Source organism: Canis lupus, chromosome 11 (genome assembly GCF_003254725.2).
Source record: "Canis lupus dingo isolate Sandy chromosome 11, ASM325472v2, whole genome shotgun sequence".
NCBI lineage: Eukaryota > Metazoa > Chordata > Mammalia > Carnivora > Canidae > Canis > Canis lupus.
The window spans coordinates 52,690,227-52,711,006 of NC_064253.1; the positions used below are offsets into that span (position 1 = coordinate 52,690,227).

At 50.7% G+C, this 20,780-nt stretch overlaps 1 protein-coding gene across 5 annotated transcripts in view; it reads right to left on the reverse strand.

Moving 5' to 3' along the window:
- Nucleotides 1-20,780, reverse strand: part of PAX5 (paired box 5) — a 195,609-nt gene that overhangs the window by 30,674 nt on the left and 144,155 nt on the right. For all 5 annotated transcript variants that reach the window (XM_025432587.3, XM_025432589.3, XM_025432592.3 and 2 more), the window contains one exon: nt 15,710-15,811. In XM_025432587.3, the coding sequence (XP_025288372.1) occupies nt 15,710-15,811 (102 nt within the window). The remainder of the gene's footprint in view (nt 1-15,709; nt 15,812-20,780) is intronic.

A 20,780-nucleotide genomic window follows, 5' to 3' on the forward strand; every position in this document is an offset into this window, starting at 1 on the left:
GGGCTGATATTATTGAAAGGTCAAGAAGCTGTCTCAAATCCATTTTGGAAGTCAGTGGGGAATAAATCATCAATTACGGAGGAGCACGGCACGGAGGAAGGTCTGCTCCAGGTGGCCAAGGGAGCCTGCGCCGCCCGGGACTCACAGGAGAGCACGGGAGGCAGAGACCTAAATGCGAGCAGAGACTTTCTAACCTCAGCTGGGGTCGTGGCCAGATTTTTCTATTTGTCTGATTTTCTAATTGGGTCACAACTTCCAGAGGGAAACTGAACCCAGGAAAAGAAAACAATCATTTCTTTTTTGTCTAGCTGCCTGACTCTGGGGGAAAAGCAGAGCATGGGAGGAGCTGGGGCCTTGGCGTGGCCTACAGGTCCCAGGCAGAAGCCCTGATGGGCCAGGGGACGGGAACTGTCTCTATCCCAGAGGGTGCTCTCCCAGCTGGCCGGGTCCCAGGGCTGGGGGGAAAGATGCGGGCTTAGGAAGAACCTGCCAAGGCGGGGGTGGGTGGGCTGAGAGTCCTGCTTTGAGTGGTTCTAGAAGCCAAGTCACCCAGGGCTCACCCCAGGAATACCAGGCCTGCCCGAGGTCAGGAGACAAAATGCTTTCTTTTCACTGCTTCAGGGGAAAACTGAAAGTGGGGGAAGGGGAACATTGGTATTTCCGGGGTGGGAACAACAGAGCAGACGTCTCCGGCAGCAAGAAGGCCAGTCTGGCTCTTCCTCTGATTTGCTGTGTGACTCTGAACAAGTGCTTTCCTTGACCTCACTGCACACTCGCAGGCTGATTTCTCAAGTTCAGTCCAGCCCTGTCCATCTGTGCCGGAGGGAGCAGCAGCCACAGAATGAGGACTGTCTCCAGCCCTCTGTGAGGTTATGTGTTAGTCACACCCTCCCCGTTCCACAGAGACACACCCCAATCTAGACCTGTGCTGACCACCTCTAATGCTTTACCCACAGGAGGATTCCCCCAAAGCCAGGGGTGGGGCCTCCGCTGGGGCCCCCATCGAGTCCATGACTTTGCGGTTGCCCCCAGTCACCTGCTCCACACTGCACACCACAAGGTCCCGGGTAAATGGCCAGTGATACACAGCTGGGCTGGCCTCCAGATTGGATTCCCTCACACCCATTTTCCCAAGTGTCTCTGGCTTCCTCCTGGGGGAGTTCTGTTTCCACAAATACCGCACCCAAAGTGGTCTCAGAAAGTCTGCACACTGAACAAAGCCCTGATGGAGAGGAAGTCCAGGGGCTGTGGGCATTTGCTTCGACCCAAGACTCCCGGCTGCAGACATGGTATCTCCCCTTACCTAGATCCGCTTGTGCACATCGTTCTCTAGCAAGCTATTTCCAGATGTTTCTAAGAGTCAAACACCAAATTGCAAAGTCCTTGTCATCTGGACTGGAGCTCCTCCTAGCTGTGTGACCTGATGCAAACCATCTTTCCTAAGCCTTGGTTTTCATCTCTGTCAAATGGGGCTATGAATGGAGCCCTCCTAACACGACGGTGTGGATCCTCTGAGATCACACACTAAAGAGGTTTGTAAATCGTAAAGGTCTGTCCAGATGGTGGTTCGCATCCTTCGCATTGTTGTGAACAAGACCTCAAAATGGCCACAACTGTCATGCATCCTGCTCTGGCAGGACAATGCCCAAGGCATTTGTGACCTGGGATTGCTCTTTAGACAAAAGGACATGATAACACAGTTGTCATTTTAAAATTTCCCTTCCTCCCTCTTTTATCTTTCTCGCTGCTCTTTTCCACTCTTTCCCTCTTCCTTTCTCTTTTTTCCTACCCTGGATCTAAGTCTCCCTGATTTGGGTCCTTTATTTGTGCCGTTGCACAGAGACTCCTTATAAAGAAAATTCATTTGTTCAGGGTCACCGCGTGGTTTTTCATTAAAAACAAATTACCCGCATTCAGGGAGGACATCTGGGCTTCGCGGGTCCCATTAATGACTATATTTCCAGCCTCCCCGGCCCGGTTGGGCTCCCCTTGCCTGTCACCCCGCGTTCCCGGCCCCGGGAGGACAATGAGAGTGACAGTCAAGTGAAAGGGAAAACATGAGGGATGAGGGCGAGAGGCGAGTCCCCTGAGAGGGGAAGGAGGGAAAAGTGAAAAAAATAAATAACTCAAACAGAGGGTAACAAGGGCCATTGTCTCCGCGTCTTCCAGCGAGGAGCCAGAGCAAATATTGGAAGAAAGAGTCGGGGCACGGAAGTCAAGCTGAAGCTCTGTTTAATTACACAGTTGGGCCCTCAGCCCCTGACTCTGGACCGGACAAGGTAGGGAGGGGCATGTGCCTGATTCAAATGAATTCCACCCATCTCCATTGAGTGCCTACTGTATTCAGGGACGGAGCAGGTGTAGGATTCCAAGAGGACAACCAGGAGATAGGAGCACTCTGTTGCTATAGCGCTGACCCAGGTAGACCACAGGCAGCACCTTGGGACGTGCTCACGGGAGAGACGGGGCCCTGGGGGTGGGGGGTGGTGGGGGGCAGGCTTCCTATAAGAGCATTTGATTGGGGGCTGAGAAGGATGTGGAACACAAACAGGGAAGATGAGGAGTAGAAGGGAAAATACTGGAATCCAAAGTGTGGTTCTCTGGTGTCCCAACTGGGAAGAGCCTCTTCTGGGCCACAAAAAGGCCTCTGGGTCAGAAAGGCCACCCACAGCCCGGACGGAGCACCAGGGAAATCAAGATCATCTCCCGGACCCAGAGCCCATTCCTTCTTTTCATGGGCACTGGGAGCTGGGTGAACTAGAGACATGAGCGCCAGGGGCCAGGCCCAGCTGCTCCCCTGTTGGCTGTGTACCCCTGGCCACAAATCCTATGTCCCCCAATTTCCCAAAAAGGCATCACAATCCAATTTTTGTTTGTTTTTAAAAAAACACCACTTGCAGAGGCACGGTACCTCTCTGAACTCCGCTAGCCTGCTCCTGAAGTGGGTATAAACACTCCAGCCTCACCAGGTGCTTTCAGACTGCAACCAGGATAACAGAGAAGGCTCCTTTTACACCACCCTTGGGGGGGGGGGGGGATGGGGGTGGGAGTAGGGTGGTTTGCTGGTGGAATTAGCTCGTGGGCATAAGCCTCATTAAGAAGTCTTCTGGAGAGCAGGAGCCAAGCCCTACTGGCTCTCCCTACTCCGAGCCTGCGGAAGTTCTCTAGAGAGAAGTCCCAGGTGGAGAGACCCACAGGCTTAGAGATGGTGGTCAAGTCAGCAGAGGGCTGACAGCTGCTGAGGTCTCATAGATGGGCTTGGAGATTCCAGCAAATCAAAGGGAGGAAAACACAGACAACCCCGGTAGATTCAGTCTGGTTTTCTGGAAGAACTCCAGGATGTATAGAAGCAGAGCATACCTTTTGTATTCACTGCCCCCTACCTCGATCCGTTCATTCTCTCCCACCTCACTCCACCTCCCACTGGCTAACATATGCTTCATCCCCAATGACAAGCCAAGCCAGAGATTCATCTCTTCCTAGATTCCTCCCCTGACCCAGGGTTAGCTACACTCCTAACCTCTTAAATTCTTTGATGTGGATAGTATTTCACAATTTTAGCAAAACTCTGCAAAATCAGCTTCAGACATGCCCTTCCCACTCCAACCTTCCTATAGAGAAATTCTGGGGCCCCCTATGTCTGACATCCCTAGTCTAGGCTGCACCCCCTTCTCAGTACTCTCAGAGTCCCCATAGACCCTCACTGACTTGCCCATCTGCACTATGGACTAAGACCTTTCCATAGACAAGGTTCATGGTTTTCACCTTTATATCCCTAGGCTCATGCTTGGCACATGCCGATAGTTAATAAATGTTGGGAGGGAGCAAGGGAGAGGGAGGGAGGAGAAAAGGAAAGAAAACTGGATGGATGGTGAAATCTGATCAACTCAAGTCCCCATCATTATTTTTTATATTCAATATGGTTAAAGAAGAAATCAGAGTGTCTCCCACACTGCTTCTTCCCAGACCCCCAAATGTCTTCCTATGAGGGAATCTCTCCTACTCACCTTATTGTACTTCACCCATAAAGGTACCACAATAATGATACTTCTCACTCCAAAAAACACAAAAGGCTTATTTTTATAATTTTGCTTTTGAAATTATTTGGCCACAAGCACTTTATCTAATCCATGGTTGGCTATGATTTCTCAGCAATCAAGATACAGACCAGGGAATTCTTGTAAAGTGAGAAAATCCAACTTAGATACTGTTTTCAGAGGTAATGAAATTTTTAGGAGCACTAAATGTAATAGATAATGGAGGTGACATCATATTACAATTTATAGACATTAAAGGTAACATTTATTAATGCCAGGTTTCCAGCTTCCTTTTTGAATTTTCTTTCTTTTTAAAAAAGATTTTATTTTTTTATTCATGAGAGACACAGAAAGAGAGAGGCAGAGACATAGGCGAGGGAGAAGCAGGCTCCCTGAGGGGAGCCCAATGTGGACTTAATCCTAGGACCCTGGGATCATGACCTGAGCCGAAGGCGGATGCTCAACCACTGAGCCAGCCAGGTGAATTGAATTTTCAAGGCAAAAACAGTTTGGGCCAGCCCTCAAATTGTTGTGAATTCCTGAAAAACTCTTAGGCCCTTAGCCCAGGGACCCTGCATTTCCTCTTATTGTTCCCTGGGAAGTCCTGGCTAGGATGTCAACCTCCTTCTTCAGGAGCTTGAGTCTGGTAGGGGCTAAGATGCACTCACAGGTAATGTCATAAACACTAAGGGTAAAATTAACCAGAAGAAGTGGACTGAGCCCTAAGCCTGCAATGGGTAGATGGCTAGAAGGCCATCTGAGCCCTGGATATCCCTCCTGCATGGGGACCCCTTCCCTCCCAGCCTCTCCCTTCCCAGCCCACCTGGCTGGGCTAGGCCCAGAGCACCTTTTCCTCATCTGCCCCTAACCAGGATTCAGCCACTTAACCAGAGAGAACTGCCACCCAACCCTTTGGCAGAGCCTCAGGCAAGAACAATAGAATGGCTTCAAACCCCGGGCGCTTGAGGTCAGGTTGCTCCGCCACTTACTGTGCGGCCAGGTGCTGAGGATGACTTCTCTGTTGCTGCTCTGCTCGGGCCTGTGCATCCATGAGCTGCCGCCCTTGTCCACGGAGGGAGGATCTCCTAGAATCGGACTTAGCCATCAGGATTTAGGAGGACAAAGGCCCTCAGCCCAGTGAGGCCACTCATTCTCTTCAGGGCACCCACACTCTAGGGCTGTGTACCCACACTTCTCTCTGAACCAACTTGGGAACCCAACCTCTTGGGGCTAAGAAGCCCTTAACAGCCACTAGGCCAACTGGCCCTACTTCATTTCACCCAGTGCTCAGATGCCCTCCAAATACTTCAATTTCTTCTAAAGCAAATCCTGACTATATCCCCCAATTTCCCAAAAAGGCATCACAATCCAGTTTTTGTTTGTTTTAAAAATACCACTGCAGATGCACATTAGGAGCCCAGACATATGGTCTCCCTCACTCATGACTGGTCCTCAGTAACTGCCATCAGAAGGAGCAGACACAGGGAAAGCTACCAAGTGCGCTAGACGCAGAGCAGCCTGGAGGAGGTGAGCCGGTCTCAGCTCCTCCTCCAAGCTCCCCAGTGCTGGATACTTCCCGGGCAGCCAGTGAGCTCCTGGCTCAGCAGGGCACTCTTCCGCAGCTAGGATTCTGCTTCTCACCTGTTTCCGCCACAGGGTATGTGTGAGAAAGGTCTGTGATGTGCTCCCTCCCTCTTCCCCTCACAAGCCCCAAAAGGACACTGTTTAGATGGAAGTAGCTTTGCACTGTGGCATTATTATAGCCATGCGGTTTATGCAAGGCCCAATTATTACTAACTGAAAACTTGGGGTGCCTGGGTGTCTCAGTCAGTTGAGCATCCAATTCTTGGTTTCGGCTCAGGTCATGATCTTGTGGATCCTGGGATGGAGCACCTAGGGCCCCTCACTGGGCTCTGCGTTCAGCAGGGAGTCTGCTTGAAGATTCTGTCCCTCTGCCCCTCCCTCCCAACATGCACACTCTGTAATAAATAAATAAATAACAAATAAATAAAATATAAAAAAACAAATAAATCTAAAACAAAAATAGCATTTAGATAGAACTAATCATGGTGACCTTTGCTGCTTCTAAAACTTGTCCTAACATTCTAGATTCTAAAGTCTTTTAAGAACCCATCCCAGGTGTGGAGGCCCTGACAGCTAGTCTTTGACGGTCACCGCAGTATTAGGGGACCCTCCCTGTGGAGACGTGGCAATGGGTGTACATTATTAGCATATCCTGAGCCCCCTTTTGTTCAGCTGTACCCCTGGGAAGTCATTTTCAAATTACACATGATAGCCCAGGGCCATTGCCTTGTGACATCACAGACCCAGACCTGAAAGGAACTCCAGTGTATTTGCTGCCCACTTAGAACAGAGGTGGCAGGGCTCAGGGAACCTTCCAGCTGAGCTGGGAGAGGTGTCACAGGCTTAGAAATCCTGGATGGCAGGACCAGAAAGCCCCTCAGGAAGCATCTTACCCAATTTCCCCACCTCCTGGCTCCTGTTTTGAGAGAGCAGGGAGCCCCAAGGCCATGTCCCGAGGTCACACTACGAGTATTTGCAGCCAGAATCAGAACCCAGATCTCTGAAGTTTCAATAGGACCTTCATGCTCTCAGTGTGTTCTCCATCTCTGAGTCTTTGATTTTGCAATTTTTTTTGAAAGTAGTCTCCGTGCTTAGTGTGGAGCCCAGCACGGGGCTTGAACTCACCACCCTGAGATCAAGACCTGAGCTGAGATCGAGTCAGACGCTTAACCAACTGAGCTACCTAGGCACCCCGCCTTACAATTCTTTTCTTTCCCCACCTCAGCAAGATCATCAAGCTCACACGGGGTATCCATTTCTCCCCAGTCCCAGTGTCACTTCAACACAGGAGTCCCAGGAGCTAGTTACAGAGACTGTTCAGATCAGATCACTCCAGCCCCCTCATGCTCCATTCCGTGAGGGCGCAGCTGCCTTGCCCTGACTCACATCCAGATCTGCTTGGGAAGAGCCTGCCACCTGCCGAGCCTGCTGGTGGCACTCCCTCCCGACCCGAGGTCTCCAGGCATTGACATCTGGGTGCTGGGAGAGGCTCTTCCTCAATCAGCCCAGCCTGTCCTTCCTGCTTGTCCCTGCACACACCCCAGAGCTCCTGCCGGGTGCCCATGCTCTCTGCTCCTTGGGTCTTCTCATGCACCAGTCCCTCGTGCAACAACGCACCTCCAACTTCTCAGACTGCAAACTTGCCTTTCAAGGGCCGGCCCAAGTGACCTCCTCTGGGGATCCTTCCTGGATTTCCCCTACCTCACCCCGTGGCTCCAGCAAATTCAGCAGCCCCCTCCTTCGCATTTCCTCAGCACATTCCTACAGTTGAGCTCCTAACACAGCATACAGGAATGACTTTTTGTTTGTCTCCCAGCCACTCTGTGAGCTCCCTGAGGGCAGGGACTGTGTCTGCAAAACCACACTATAGCCCAGAACTGGCACTGCCAGGAAATGTTTGATGGACCAAATGTCTAGCCACCTGCTGTTCCCGGCTGTGCCTGGTATTCATTCCCCGTCAGTTCTGTTCCTGGTGTGGCAGAGTGACTGGGGGCCACTAGAGGGCAGCAAAGAGTCAGGAACGAGCAACAGGTGGGCGCCAGGGAGCCCAGGCTGAGCTCGAAACAGGCGGAGGGAGCCTCAAAAGCTCTCAGGTCGGGGGCCCACCAGAAGCCCTGGTGACGGTGACGGTGATGGGGAAGAAAGAGCTAAAACCAAAGGCCATTCATTCTCTGAGCAAACACTGAGCCTGATGCTTAGGCCTGGGAGGCACTTGGGGAGCACGGTCCAGTCCCCCTCCCTCTCCATGCTTCAGGCCCTCCACCAGCTACTTCCTGGTTTCTGGGACCCCCCCCCCCACCTGCCCATTTGCCTATCTTCAGTTCTAATTCGGGGAAGGGTCTTTATACAAGTCTGGAAAGGGGGCCCTCTGGCTCCCATCCACCGGTCCTAGCCATGCCTTTCAGAATTGTGTAGAGTGTACTCTACCCATGGTCCACATGCTAAATGAAGCCCAGAAAATGGAAATGGCATGTCTGATCACATAGTGAGTCCCTGGCTGAGTTTGGCCACAATCCAGGCTTTTGCCTCCCTGCTGGACCCCCACTCCCCCAAACCTGCTTGGCTTCCACAGAGCAGGCCTGCCCAGCAGTGGAGGCTCAAAGTCACGGAGGGGTTTGCTATAGAAAGACAAAAGAAGCCCTCCTGCCCCCCCTCTCCTGCCACCCAGGGCTGGTGCTTCAGTAACATTACAACTGTCATTTCAAATGATTCTCGGGGGCACCTGGGTGGCTCAGTGGCTGAGGGTCTGCTTTTGGCTCAGGTCCTGATCCTGTGGTCCTGGAATGGAGTCTGGCATCGGGCTCCCTGCGGGGAGCCTGCTTCTCCCTCTGCCTGTATCTCTGCCTCTCTCTGTGTCTCTCATGAATAAATATCTCTTAAAAATTTTTTAACGATTCTTAAAAACAATAGGCAAGGGTGACTCAGACGGAGCTCGTGCATAGCCAGACAGCGATCAGTGTTGAAGCCATACTCCCTCCATTGTACCCCTCACTTTCCTTGAGGAACTCCCTCTCTCTCTCTCTGGGCCAGAGCTTGGCCCCAGCGCTCCTGAACTGCGTTGTTACCTGCTGAGGGCCTTGCCTGGATGTCTGTTTGGCCTCTAAAAGTTGACAACTCAAATCCCAATCTTGCTGGCCACCAGCCTCCTCCTTTTCAACCAGCTCCCTTTCCTGCCAACGTAATTTACCCAGATGTGGGCTAGCTGGGCCACGCTCCACCCACGTCAACCCACCCTAGCCACTGGGCTCAACTCCTGCTCCATCCCGAAGCCCCTGCCCTCCTTTCAGTTGGCCAACAACATACAGATCCTGCAACAGGAGACCCTTCTCAATGTTACAGATCCTGCAACAGGAAACCTTTCTCAATGGAACTAACCCCAGGTGCCTCTCCTTGTCTTCAAAGTGTGCCTCCACTCCTGCTTGGCAACACTCTTTGTGACTGGATTCTTTGTTTCTCCCATTGATCCGTGGGCTCCATGGGCCATTGAACTCTGCTGGAGAGTCCTCAACCTGATACCAGCATAGATCAGGCCCACTGCAGGCATGCCAGCTAGGTGTCTTTTCTCAGCACCACACCCAGCTCAGAGCCCTGAATGAACAACAGTCATCGTCATCATCATCAACACTTGCATGGCACTTATTATATGCTAGATAAAATTCTAAGCATATTACATAAATTACATCTTGTAATGCTCCCTTTCATTTCCATCACTCCCATTTTATAGATGAGGAGGAAACAGGACACAAAGAAGTTATGCAGCTTGCCTCAAGTCACGCAGCTGGTGAGAAATAGGATGGTGATTCAAAACCAGGCGATCCGGCTCCAGGGTCCATGCTTATAACCACCCAGCCTCCCTAGTGCACCCTGTGGCTGGGAACTGGGACACAGCAGCGAACAGAATAGACAGCTTTGTGTGCTGCACAGCCCTTGTATACTTGCACAGAGCTGAGGGGAAAGCAGATGAGGAAGGCATAAACCACTAAGTAAATTCCTTCACTTGTGCTTAGTATCGTGAATGAAAAGAACAGGAGACTTTGTGAGAGGAGTGATGGGGGTCCTGGTTTAGATGGTGTGGTAGGCTGGGGATCCCTGGATGGCTCAGTGGTTTAGCGCCTGCCTTCGGTCCAGGGCGTGATCCTGGAGTCCTGGGATCAAGTCCCACATCAGGCTCCCTGCATGGAGCCTGCTTCTCCCTCTGCCTGTGTCTCTGCCTCTCTCTCTGTGTCTCTCATGAATAAATAAATAAAATCTTAAAAAAAAATAGATGGTGTGGTAGGCAGAATAATGCCCCACCACCATCACCAAAGAGGTCTATATCCTAATCCCTGGAACCTGTGAGCATGGCAGGCTATATATAGCAAAGGGGAACTGCCAATTAGCTGGAAGCTAAGGAGATTACCCTGCATTATCTGGGTGGGTCCCATAAAATCCCATGAGTCCTTATAAGTGGAAGGGGGAGGCCAGAGAGAAAAGTAGAAAGATGGCATCACAATAAAGATTCAGCCTGACATTGCCAGCTTTGAAGATAAAGCACTGGGGCCACGAATCAAGGAATGCAGGGAGTATCAACACACTGGAAAGGCAAGAAGACAGTTCTCTCCTGGGGCCTCCGGGAGGAACACAGCCCAGCCAACACCCTGACTTTAGCCCACCGAGATTCATTTTGGGCTTCTGACCTCCAGAACCATAAGGTGATGAATTTATGTTTTAAGTCACTAGTTTGTGGTCACAGATTACATGAGCAATAGGAAATTACTATGCATTTGGTTACTGGGAAGGGTGCTCTGAGGTGAGACCCACAGCCGGGAGAGGGCTGGTCTGTAAGAGCAGCAGAGAGGGGCTGAGAAGCTGCGCCTGCCTCTCATTCCTTCTGCCAGAGTCCAGTGGGCATCTGCCTGCCCATCTCTCCCTGTTGATCCATACCTCCTCACTGGCCTCAGGTTCCTGTTCTATCCACCTTCACCCCCTTCTTTATGAAAATAAAAGCCATCAGTTAATTGAGAAATTTACTTTTTTAAAAGATTTTATTTCTTTATTCATGAGAGACACAGAGAGACCTAGGCAGAGGGAGAAGCAGGCTCCCTGCAGGGAGCCCAATATGGGACTCGATCCCAGGACTCTGGGATCATGCCTTGAGCTGAAGGCAGATGCTCGATAACTGAGCCATCCAGGTGCCCCTAACTGAGCAATTTAACTGAAAAGCACCTAGAAATGATGTACACCAATCCATGGCAAGTGCAGTGCCCAGGCCAGGAGGAACTTGCTGTGCTCCTTCTAGGGCCTCCAATAAGCTTCTTGTCTGCTGCAGCCCAAGGGAGGCAAATAGGACGTGGTCAAGATTTCCTGGCACTCTGGCCTAAAGCTCCTAAAGGGGCAACACAAAGATGGCACATCCCTGATTGGGTCATCTCAAATACGGTTTCCTGACTGCTTAGACTAACTGAAGCCAAAGGGAGCCTAGAAATTTTAAGAGTTTCAAATGCCATGTCGGTATCTGTTAGCTTGTACAAATATCGCCAGGCAGGAATCAAGTACTTCTACCGATCAAGACACTATGGAATCTTTGGTGCAAAACTTTTCGTATTTGCTAGGAATTGATGAAAATAAAACTGAACTGTGTCCACTCTAAGCTGATGTGTGCCCTCTTTGCTTTATTCAGTGTAAGTGATCGATATACAGATTTTGCAGAAATGGAATCAACAAATACCAGAGAAGATTAAGAAGACTCATTATGCACACATGGGAAGGCCTTGGAGCGGGAAATGTCATACAATGAACACCCTGATGGCGGAATCAGGACTGAAAATACAGAGTCCAAGCCAACAAGATGGCATTTAATACGGAAAAAACATAATGCCTATTTTTCTCAGGGCCAAAAGTTCAACTGCCCAAGTACCCTCTGGAGGCAGTTCCTCCTCAAGGTGTCCTAAAAGCAAACTTTATACGTGCAAGTCTTCCCTTAAAAGAAAAGGAGGCAGCCAAATTTCCTAAAACCTAGCATGGAAAAAAACAACTTAGAAGATCTCTAGGTTCCCACTGCATTTGCTGCTAGGGGAGGCAGGGCGACTGTTCCATATAGTGAAACAGACCATTACCATGTTACAGCTTCAGACCAACGCAGGTTAAACAATCTCTTACAGCCTTGCTCAATCTGTTTCTCCAAACTGTACCAACTCCACACTGGCTGTGTTGAAGGCTGTGAAATGGTATCGCCTTTAGCACAGCCACAGTCAATGAACATCTCCCAGATTCAGAAGCCCAAGAGATACTGGATCAGAAGTCTGAACAGGGACACCTGGGTGGCTCAGTGGTTGAGAGGCTGCCTTCGGTACAGGGCATGATCCCAGGTCCAGGGATCGAGTCCCACATGGGGCTCCCTGCGAGGCACTTGCTTCTCCCTCTGTCTCTGCCTTTTTCTGTTTTTTCATGAATAAATAAATAAAATATTTAAAAAAGGGGGATCCTAGAGTGGCTCAGCAGTTTAGCACCTGCCTCCGGTCCAGGGTGGGATCCTGGGGTCCCAGGATCGAGTCCCACATTGGGCTCCCTGCATGGAGCCTGCTTCTCCCTCTCTCTCTCTCTCTCTCTCTCTCTCTCTCTCTCTCTCTCATTCTCATGAATAAAATAAAATAAAATAAAATAAATAAATAAAATAAAATAAAATAAAATAAAATAATTTTTAAAAAGTCTGAACAAAGTTGAAATCCCCAAACAGGTTGTGGTCTATCCATGCCCTAATCTCTAGAACCTGTGAATGTTACTTATATGGACCAAAAAAAAGGGAGGGAGGAATGGGGGAGGGGGTTCCCTTTATAGATGTGATTAAGGATTTTAAGATGGGAAGATGGATCCCTGGGGGGCTCAGCGGTTGAGCGTCTGCCTTCAGCCCAGGGCATAATCCTAGAGTCCCAGGATCAAGTCCCATGTTGGGCTCCCAGCGTGGAGCCTGCTTCTCCCTCTGCCTGTGTCTCTGCCTCTCTCTCTGTGTCTCTCATGAATAAATAAATTCAATCTTAAAATAAAATGGGTAGAGTATCCTGGATTATTCAGGCGGGCCCTATGTATCTAACCAAAAAGGGAAACTTGACCCTTTCTGTGCTGTGAAGGTGGAAGAGAGAGACCCACAGGAAGGGATCTTTCCCTAGAACCTCCAGAGGGAGCACAACCCTCGGCTCCAGGACTGTGCAACAAGTCATAGGAGCTAATCCACAGTTTAATATTCATTTTCCCTGCCCCCTTCCCCTGCCACCACACACAAAAGGACCTATTATGTGCTAGAGGACTGTGAGGAGTACAGAAGACAAAGCAGAGGGCATGGCCTTCACGACTCACCATCCAGTGGTATAGCTAACTGGGCCACAAACATGCTGGGCCATGGGGTATAGCAAAGCCAAGTACCAAGCAGCCCCCAGAGGGGGGCAACACCATAGGGCTTCATGGGCAGGTGATGTTTCTACTTAGCCTGAAGGGTAAAGTTGGATCCCAACAGGCAGAGGAAGGAAATAGTATAAACCAAGGTCAAACAGACCAAAGAGTGACACTGATCGATAAGAATGTGGGGCGTGGGGGGAACCAGGGAGCGGTCAGGAGAGGGGTGAGCTGGGACAGCTGACCAGAAAGGTAAGCTGAGGCCAGATCACGTGATGCCTGAATGGCAGGCCCAAGACCCCTCTGCTGTGAGGTGGGCCCTCTTTGCTGTGTGCCAGCCCTGGGGCCCCCATGCCGGTGGGCCAGCAGTGCCCCATGAAGCCATTTCAAAAACAGCTTTGGCGATCATACTGGCAAGGAATCCCAAAGATGTGATAGAGTTTGGACCCTGAGAACAGGAACTAAGGGCCATGGCCCCAGAGCATGGAGTCCCAACCCTGACACTAGGTCTGGAAGCGAATGAGTACCCGGGCTGTATGAGAAGAGAAAGCAAAAGGAGAAGAAAGGGAGAGAGTGGGAGGCAGAACGGGGGCTCCCAGCCAACATGCTGGTGTTCCTCCCTCCACATCGTGGACCCTCCCTCCATGCCAGGGGACCTCACCAGCAGGCCCACCCTGTGGTAGCACCTGTCCGCTGGCTTGCTCAGGCCTGTGATTCCTGCTGCTGCAGTTACGAGGCGGGAAATCGCCGTGGGTTCCCACTGGGAGTTCCACCGCCCACGGCCATTTGTATCTTGAGCCCAGTTATTAGGGCTGGAGAAATCACGAGGGCCGGGGACAGGGCAGGCTCTGTTTGGATAAACTCAACAAAGCTCAGCCGCTTCTCTGAACTTGGCCTCCTTGGGGAGTGCAGTGGGAAGCCAGTGAGGCCAGGTGGGTGGTCTCAGCCTTACCTGCCAGAGTGCCCTTGGGGGAGGGCCTGGGGCGGCTGCCTGGCCCTCGGCCATCCCCATGGCCATCCCCATCCGTGAGCAGCTTGGTGATGGAGTGAGAGCACACAGAGGCAGCGCAGTAAAGGGAAGGACCCAGATTCAAGCCTCCCACCTGCAAGCTGTGCCGCCTTGGGCGATTCCCTAACTGCTCTGAGTCTCAGCTTCCCCTTTTGGAAAAATGGGGATTCGATTCCTACCCAGCTTCCTTCAGAGAGTTGGAACAATAAAGGGTTCCTGGGAAAGCACTCTGCCTTTTGCAAAGTGCTATAGAAGTGTGAGGGGCTGTTAGGGGGAAGGACCTGGACTCCATCTCCTGAGAATAGGGGTGGGAAGTGGTCTGGGTCCCCCCTGGCCTCTGTTGGCCCTGTGCATACTATCTCCCAATGCTCTGCCAGTATCCCATCCGGCCAGCAGGAAGGCAAAGGCTCTTTGCAGGTGTGAACCTGGCAGGCCTCCCTGGCACTGGGGAGGCCCAGGGCAACAGTACACGCAGAGGCCATTTCCCATATGTCTCATATTTAAAAGTCATAAATCAAGCTAACAAACCGTTAAATGAAATATGCTCTGTCCTCCTACCTTATTAAATACATCTTTGTAACAACCTGGAAGGCCAGGAGTGAATTGAGAATTCTGGGACTCCTTTGCATCTGTGCCAGGACCTGGCTGCACGTGGAAAGCCCAACCAGGCTGTAATTTGCCCTGCTTCCCTTCTCAGACCTAGGTTCTCTCATCATCCTATGGGGACTCATGTGTCGGTGTGAACACCCAGTCTCAGACTCAGTTCTGTCCATCCCCCACCCATCCTCGGGCCCGAGCCGCACATGCCCGTGACATGGGCTGAGGAAGAGACTGGAAGAGGCATGAGGTTATCTGAGCAGGACCCCTAGGATGGGCTAGAAGGAGGAGCTTCAGCACCAGGTAAATGATTCAGAACAACAAACAATACTGACCCTTAAAAGAAGTTTAACAACATCCAATCCGGTCCTAATATCCCCCCTGATTTTTTTAAACATCTTTGAAAAAATGATACTTTGGGTTTCCCTGCAATGCTCATGCCCTTAGTACATAGAAAGCCAGCACCATGATGATGTGTCGTCTTTCCCCACACCATCCTACAATGGAAGGAACATGGTGCCAACTTTCTAAAATGTCTTTAAAGAAACTGATACATTGCTGGCCCGAGGGGATGAGGTTTCTGTGGCCACAGGGTATTCAGTTTAGAATCAAGTGACAAACCCACCAGCCAACACCCCATGTGCCCTGAGCACATGGTCCTCAACCCCAAGGAGTAAGGCTGCTGAGAACACCTGGGCCCACCCCCAGGGAGCCTCCTGGTGTTCACCTCACACGAGTTGGCGGGGTGGGGGGGGGTGGGGGGGTGGGGGGGTGGGGGGTGGGGAGGTGGGGGGGGTGGGGGGGGGATGGAGGAGGACCCCCTACTGAGCACTGGCCGGGCAACCTCTGGTCAGGTCCCGCACCCCTCTGTGTTCAGACTATCTTGTGGCCGCCAAGGGGCCGTTTGAGTGACAGTCAAGGCCCCCCCTTTCTGGGTTCATGCTGGCCCCACTAAGGCCCAGCTGCGGAGAAAGAGACTGAGAGTGCAGACCTCTGCCTCATTTATTCAGGTCCACTTCTCAGAAGCATAGAGGTCACCCAGGCTGTTTGGGGGGAAGCCCCCCCGAAACCCCGTCCACTGCCTGCTGTGGAGACGCCAGCAGTGCAAACTCACCAGGCACCATCCCTGTCAGCGTCGGTGCTGAGTAGCTGCCCTGTCCGGCGGGGGGGACGTGCGGAGGGTACCCGGGGAGGGTCGTGCTCGCCAAGTCACGGCCTGAGGAATCAAAGCAACAAATCACGGGGTGAGTGTCTCCGCGGCCAGCCGCTCATGTCCACGGCTCCTGGGACATCTGCACATTTGTCACGTCTGGGCGCCAAACGCCAGTGTGCCCCACCTCCCTCCCGTCACTCATGCATGCAAACACATGCACGTGCACACACACACACACACACACACAAACACACACACACACACACACACCCCTCCAGCCACCCTGGCTCCACTCAGCAGGAACCCAGGACAGCTCGGCTGCTTCCCTGGGGAAATGGAGCTCAGGCCAGCTCACCTTGCGAGAGCTGAAGTAGCACTCGGACTTCTCTCCCCCTCACGAACCTTTGCTTCTGCTGTGCCTCTGCGCAAAGCACCCTCTCCTCCAGCTTCACGCAGCCGCAGCCGCCAAACACCACCGACCTTTGGAGGCCAGCCCAAACACCTCCCGCCTCCCACTCCACCTCCCTCCTCAGACCCTACCGCTGTGTATCTGGTCCTTACTAAATCCTGCCTCCTTTGGCCCAGAGCTAGTCATTCACCCAACAAAGGCGCAGGAAGTGTACCTCCTCGTACCAGCCACTGTTCTGGGCCCTGGGACGTGGAGATTAAGGCCTTGGCCATTGGGAGCAGACACTCTGGTGGGTATGTGTTCACCTCTTTGCAGGCTGCCAGCTTCTGGAGGGCAGGGGTGACACCTCATTTATCCACCATCGGGCCTGGCACCCGGTAGGCCCTGAGTAAACGCAGAACGAACGGAGTGTCCAAATGTGCTGGGTTTCATGCTGTGTGGGAGAAACCCCAGGAAGCAGAACTCTGTAAGGAGATGGCACCGAGAAAGTGTAAGGAAAGTGGAACCTTGACCTCCTCTCAATGTGGGCACCAAAGACTGGGTGAGGGCAGCTCCTGACCATGAAGAGCCAAGCCAGGTCCCAGGAACCTCTTCTGAGGCCCAGGGGCATGGTGCAGGCATTACCACAGGTAGCTGACTCTGAGCTCAGCCCCACTAGCAGGTGGCCCAAGGAGAGAGCACCTCTGAACAGCACTCCCCAAAGAATCCAAGCCAGCACAAGGTATGGGCTGTGACTGTTCCCCAGATAAACCAACAGCCTTTCCAGTGCCAGTCATTCAAAGGCTGTCCAGCCAACAGCCAGAAGCTGCCTCATTTCACAGGGTTCCCCTTACCTTCCAGAACCTTATGAAACGGCAGGCATGTGGCTCCCCCCTTCCCTCTGCTCACCACCTCCCTGGCTTGGGATTGGGCATCTCAGCTTGTGATAAGCATCACTCATGTTTCTTCATTTATAATAAAGGTGATTTAAGAAGGTTTTCTCCCCAGCCCTCTCCTGCCTCCTGCCATCCTCCTCTGAGCCAGCCCTCACGGCCCTCTGTGGCAGCTCCTCTCTCCAGAAAGTAAACTCCAGAGTCAAGTATTTGTACAAGGTCAGAAAGGCAGAAGCCCACAAATATTTGTCAAGTGAATGAAAGAAGCGGCCCTGCTGGAGCAGCAAGAGCTTTCTGGAGCTCATAAGGGTCCCTCCGTTTGCAGTCAAGAATTGGTGAAGGGAGGGCCCTTGAAGCTCTTCTTAGCCAACCCCTGTTGCCATTCTGTGGATGGAAAAGCTGAGACCCACGGTGGGTGGGGAGTAACTGGCTCAGATCCCACAGGGAGCAGGAGGCAGAGCAGGTACTTGAGCTCACATTTCGTAACATCAGCCCAGGACCCTCCTCTACCTTAAGCAGCATCATGGTAGAGGTGGGAAGAGCACTCACACCCGACACACAGCCCTCTCCACACCGTCACAGAGATTTGGTGACCCGAGGGCTGCTAAAAAGGGTAACTGAGGAGCCAGAGTGAGCCTAAGAGTCAGACTAATTGGTACAAGGCTGTGAGACATGCAGAGAAAATAACCATGGCTGGAGCTCTGATAGGCTGTGGAGCTCCAGCCCCAGCACTGCCCCAGGCTCACACCCCTGATGATGACAACAAACCATAAATGCAATGACAGAGGTCACATGTTTAGCCACTCCCTCCACTGCCATGGACATACACCTGGCTATGCTCTGACCATGAGTCCAGAGGATCCACGTATCTCTCGGCTGAGACACCCAGGCTCAGGCCACACTGTCACCATTGCTTATTGGCTCTGGCATGCAGAAGAAAATTCAACTTTGCAGGTTTTGTGGATATGTGTGTAGGCATAGGAGCCAGGACCACAACAGAGAGAGGCCAAATCTGTCTCCTGAAAGATAGAGGGCATTATCCTGATAGGAGGCAGCCTGGTGCAGGAAGTTCAAGGGAGCCAAGCCTCATAAGGCCCACATCTGGTTGCCTGAGATGGGAAACAGGGTCTTAGGAAGAAAAAGGGCTGGACCAGGGACACTCAGCTGATTTGAGGCAAGGCTAGGACTGGAAAGCAGCTCTCCTGCCCCTAGGACTAGATTCTTTCTTCAACAAGAGTTTGTGCCTTTGGTCAGAACCCCAACAGTTTCTGCCAGTGTTACACATGCTTTAAAACCTTGACCCCTAAAGCAGAAAATGCAATGCTTCACTAAAGCACTCAACTCAAGAAGCCAGATAAAAAAATAAAATGGGGTACTTGAATGGCTCCCAGTAGGTTAAGTGTCCAACTCTTGACTTCAGCTCAGGTCATGATCTCAGGGTCTTGATATCAAGTCCCACACTGGGCTCCATGCTGGCCATAGAGCCTGCTTAAGATTGTCTCTCTTCCTCTGCCTCTCTCCCTCTTTCCCTCTCTAACAACAACAACATCATCATCAACAACAACAAAGTAATGAAATGAACTAGGGAAAACAGGAGGAAGGAACCGATAAAGAAAAAGTAAAAGAGAAAGAATTAGGAAACAGAGAAAAGCAGATACAACAATAAATGCACCCAAAAATTATTATTGGAAAAGACCAGTAAGACAGACAAACCTAGGGCAAGATCCAAAAAGGAAGATGCAAATATCAAGAAAAGGAATGAGGAGAAGGTACAACCAGAAGCATAGGAGAGATGATATTAAAAAAAGCAAAGATACTCTACACTAATAAATGTGGACATCTCAACAGGAGGGACAATTTTCTAGGGAAACATGAATTACCAAAATTAACTCAAGAAGGAGAGAACACGAACAGCCCAATCACTTTGGCAGAAATAGAAAATTCTTTTTTTTAAATTATTTTTTAATATACGATGTCCATTTAGCTTTCAGGCAAGTATCTTCTCTGTTTTTGTTTGGGGCAAGTTCTTTTAAACCTTCAAAGGACACATACTTTTGTTATTAAACTGTTCCAGAATATATAAAGCTGAAGAAAATCTTCCCAATTCATTTTTTCCAAGCTAGCATAATCCTGATATGAAAACATAACAAAGATGTTTCAAAAATGAAAATTAAGGGCTAGTGTCACAATTTATTAATATCCATGCAAAAAATCTACGGTCTCATTGATCAAACAATATTAGAAAGAATAATATTCCATGAACAAATAAAGTTGATTCCAAGTATGCAAGGATGATTCAGTATTAAAGCCCTGGTTGGAAAATCATAGTAATGGATCAAAAGTTGAAACCATATGATTATATCAAAGCTGTGGGAAAGGCATTGGCTAAAATTCAATACTAATTCCTTGCAATACCTCTTGGTAAATAAGAATTGAAATATACTTCTTTGATCTGGTACTGATCTTAAATTTTGAGTCAACGTCATACTTAATTGGTGAAATACTTGTAACATTCTTTATTAAAATCAAAAACTAAAAAAAGTTTTAGCCAGTACAAGAAGAAAAGATAGAGATCCAAGAGGAATTAAACACTGTGAGTGGGGAAAACACCAAAATGATCATTAGCTGGGGAGATTGTGAGCCTGGAAAATTAGTTCATCTACTAGAACCAGTGACAAGGTTTGGTGAGACAGCTGGGTAATGGATACCTAGAATCAATATCTTTCTAGATTCAGTAGCTCCCTACCACCTATCCAATCAAGTGCAGATTTTTCAGGTTGGCTTCCAAAGCCCTCCTCTGTCTGTGCCCCCAACCTATGAACCTTCCAGCCTCATCAACCCTGACTTCCCCCAGGGCCCTTCCCCAAACCTGCTCTGCCCTACCCCATCCCCACACCACCTGTGCTCATGCTGTTCCCTTTCTCACTGCCCTTCTCTCATTCAATTCAACATTGCATTCAATCTCCAAATTCTGCTGGCAAGAGTCCGTTCCTCTTCTGCAGGTCCTTCTGCTCCCCACCCTGTCCCTGTGCAAAGGGAGCATCATGTCAGGGGAACAGATAAGCTGGGGGTGGTGTTCATGATGAGAAGACAGCACTTACTTACCAGACACTCTTTGACATGCGTTAACTCATTTTATCACCCTGTCAACTCCGTGAGCCTCAAACAATGATCATGCCCAGAACTGAGGAATGGAGAGATTAAATAACTTGCCTAAGGTTACCCTGCTAGGAGGAGACAGAGCGGAGATTTGAACCCAGGTGCCCAGGCTCCAGCCTGAGCTGCTTCGGTGGCAGCAGGGGGTGGGTGTGTGGGTGAGAAGGAGCCTCGAAGGAGGATGGAGAACTAGGAGGTTCAATTATTCAGGTTAGCAGCTGAAAGTGGTGAGCAGGTTGGAGCGAGGGAGAGAGTATGGGGCGTCAAAGACAGGCTGCTAGAGTCAGGATAGAAAGTGGTTGTCAGTGCCCATTGGGGCAGAAACTCACCAATATTAGTCCGCCAGGGGGTGGGGCCGCACGGTGCCTGGCATGTAGCGAGTGCTCAGCACTCTCGGTGGGGAAGCAGGACACAAAGCCCATCCAGGACCCATTTATTGGTCTTGCTACTTAAGAAACTGCTGTGGAACTCTGAGCAAGCCCCTCCACTCGGAGCCTCAGTTTTTCCCAAATTTAAAAGAAAGCTCTTAACTCAATACTCTCCAAGAGTCCCCAAAGCTCATCCTGGTCTCTGTGTGCATATACCCAAAGGATAA